The sequence below is a fragment of the Clinocottus analis genome, unplaced genomic scaffold (genome assembly GCF_023055335.1).
Source record: "Clinocottus analis isolate CAN_PGR_092001 unplaced genomic scaffold, fCliAna1.0.p SCAF_9, whole genome shotgun sequence".
Lineage (NCBI taxonomy): Eukaryota > Metazoa > Chordata > Actinopteri > Perciformes > Cottidae > Clinocottus > Clinocottus analis.
In genome coordinates, this window is record NW_027176251.1 from 2,280,001 (window position 1) to 2,282,500 (window position 2,500).

The 2,500-nt window shown below is 39.6% G+C and overlaps 1 protein-coding gene across 1 annotated transcript in view; it reads right to left on the reverse strand.

Annotated features, from left to right (window-relative positions):
- zgc:153896 (uncharacterized protein LOC569930 homolog) overlaps positions 1 to 1,313 on the reverse strand; it is a 2,952-nt gene extending 1,639 nt beyond the window's left edge. Inside the window, exons 1-2 of the mRNA XM_068569491.1 lie at positions 1,073 to 1,313; positions 145 to 290 (exon numbers count right to left, since the gene is read on the reverse strand). Coding sequence (XP_068425592.1) covers positions 145 to 290; positions 1,073 to 1,313 — 387 coding nt within the window. The remainder of the gene's footprint in view (positions 1 to 144; positions 291 to 1,072) is intronic.
- Positions 1,314 to 2,500: the final 1,187 nt, after the last annotated feature.

A 2,500-nucleotide genomic window follows, 5' to 3' on the forward strand; every position in this document is an offset into this window, starting at 1 on the left:
TGTGGCTCTCAGCCCATTGGTTCCCACTGAAGAGGGTTGTAGCCTCAGTACTCTGTCATACTTTATACTACTGTGATCATGGTGTATTCACATCCCCCTTCACGTTGCTTCTCCTGTTATTGATGGCATTGAGCGATGGCTCACCTGGTTCTGAGCTGTGATCCATAACGGCAGGACTCCGTTGTCCCACCACTCCGACCGGGTCAGAGTTTGCTTGTGAGGAACCTTTTGGTTGGTCGTGGCGTTGAACATCATGTTGTGGACCACTTCGTGATCCTCCACCCATCGGCCTGACAAACGGGACACCAAGTTCTCACGTTCACTGACCTGTTTTATAAATCAGACACCTAAACACTGCTCTTAAAGAACTGAGACTAGAACTACAGAGTACTGAGACTAGGACTACATACTACTGAAGCTAGAACTACAGAAGACTTAGGCTAAGATTACATAGTACTAACACTAGGACTACATAGTACTGAGACTAGACTACATAGTACTGAGGCTAGCACTATGTAGTACTGAGACTAGGACTATATAGTACTGAGGCTTTGACTACATAGTACTGAGACTAGGACTACATAGTTCTGAGACTAGGACTACAGAGTACTGAGGCTAGGACTTCATAGTTCTGAGGCTACACAGCTTCTAGCCTCAGTACTCTGTAGTACTAGCAGTAGTAGTAGTTAGTATTAGCAGTAGTACTAGCAGTAGTAGTAATAGTAGTAGTAGTAGTAGTAGTAGTAGCAACAGTAGTAGTAGCCGTAGCAGAAGTAGTAGCAGTAGCAGCAGTAGCAGGAGTAGCAACAGTAGCAGTAGCACTGGTATTAGTAGCAATAGCAGAAGTAGCAGTAGTAGCAGCAGTAGCACTAGTACTAATAGCAGTAGTAGCAGTAGTAGCAGTAGTAGTAGCAGAAGTTGCAGTAGGAGTAGCAGTAGCAGTAGTAGCCGTAGCAGTAGTACTAGCAGCAGTAGCAGCAGTAGTAAGAGTAGCAGTAGTAGCAGTGGTACTAGCAGCAGTAGTATTAGTAGCAGTTGTAGCAGTAGCTGTAGTACTAGTAGTACTATTTACCGGTTATGGTGGTGAAGTGTGAGGGGGACGTCATGGTGAGCATGGGGGGGGTTATGTACTTGGCCTTGACCCCGTCCTGCAGCAGCCGGTCCAAGTGTGGTGTGTCCACGTCCTGGTCGTAGTCCCACCGAAAGCCGTCGAAGGAGATCAACAGCAGCCGGTTCCTCTGCGCTGCCTTGCTCAGCGGCTTGGCGGCGCTGCAGACCAGCACGGCCATGAGGAGGATAAGCTGCATCTTCATCTTTGTCTTCACCTGTCTCAGGGCTCACCTGTCTGTCTGAGGGCTCAGCTGTCTGAGGGCTCACCTATCTGAGGACTCACCTGCAGTGTTCCTCTTTAAGTGAACTGATGCAGATCAGCTGAGCTCCAGACCTTCGACTGGCTGCTATCAGGTGGAGCTCCTGATAGCAGCTCACTTTTATGGCCTCTGTTATGAGGTAATTCATATAATATCTGTTATGATGTAGTTATTGTAATATCCGTACAGCGATAACATTATTTATACATCATTCATAATCTGCCTTTTCAAATTGTTGTTTTATAAAGTCAAGATCATAAATAACAACGTGATAAAATACAGAACATCTGGATCAATCAACAAAAAACATCCTGTGGTCAAGGTCGTCTCTGACGGTCACAAGGTCAGCTCAAGGTCTTGTTGCCACAAAGACGGCGGCTCTCGTCACGTGACCTTGGAAAAATAAAAGCTGTGTAATTATCTTCGACGCGTGGGGACGAAGTTCTCTCACTATCTCTAACATTTCCTCTTTTATGAAACAATGATGTCATAAAGTCATCAATGACGTCATCAGTGTTGTAGTGCTAGAGTCTTCAGCAGGAAACCAAGACTCTACAAATACAATATATATATATATATATATATATATATATATATATATATATATATCATTAATATAGATAGAATATATTCATAAATATATACATAATGTAGAATATATATATAATATAATAATATGAAATATTATTTGTATATATAGTATATATATAGTATATATATATATATATATATATATATAGTATATATATATATATATATATATATATATATATATATATATATATATATATATATATCATAGAATATAGATTGAATATAATATTTATATATTTTTTCGACACCAGGGCGAGAGAATTGGCGCCACCTCCTGGGCCCTTTTGGTTGTCTTTATTTTGACACCATGAACAGGAACAGGAAGTGTAGTGGTTTTAGCGAGACTTCTGCTGCACAAGAGCCACTCTCATCTGATTGGTGTACGTGGTGTTGCCGAATAAATTATAAATAAATTATTTTGTAAGCATATAAATATATACTATACATCATCTATAATATATATATATTATACAATTAAATATATATATATATATATTTAAAATTATATATATATATAATAAAATTATAATATACAT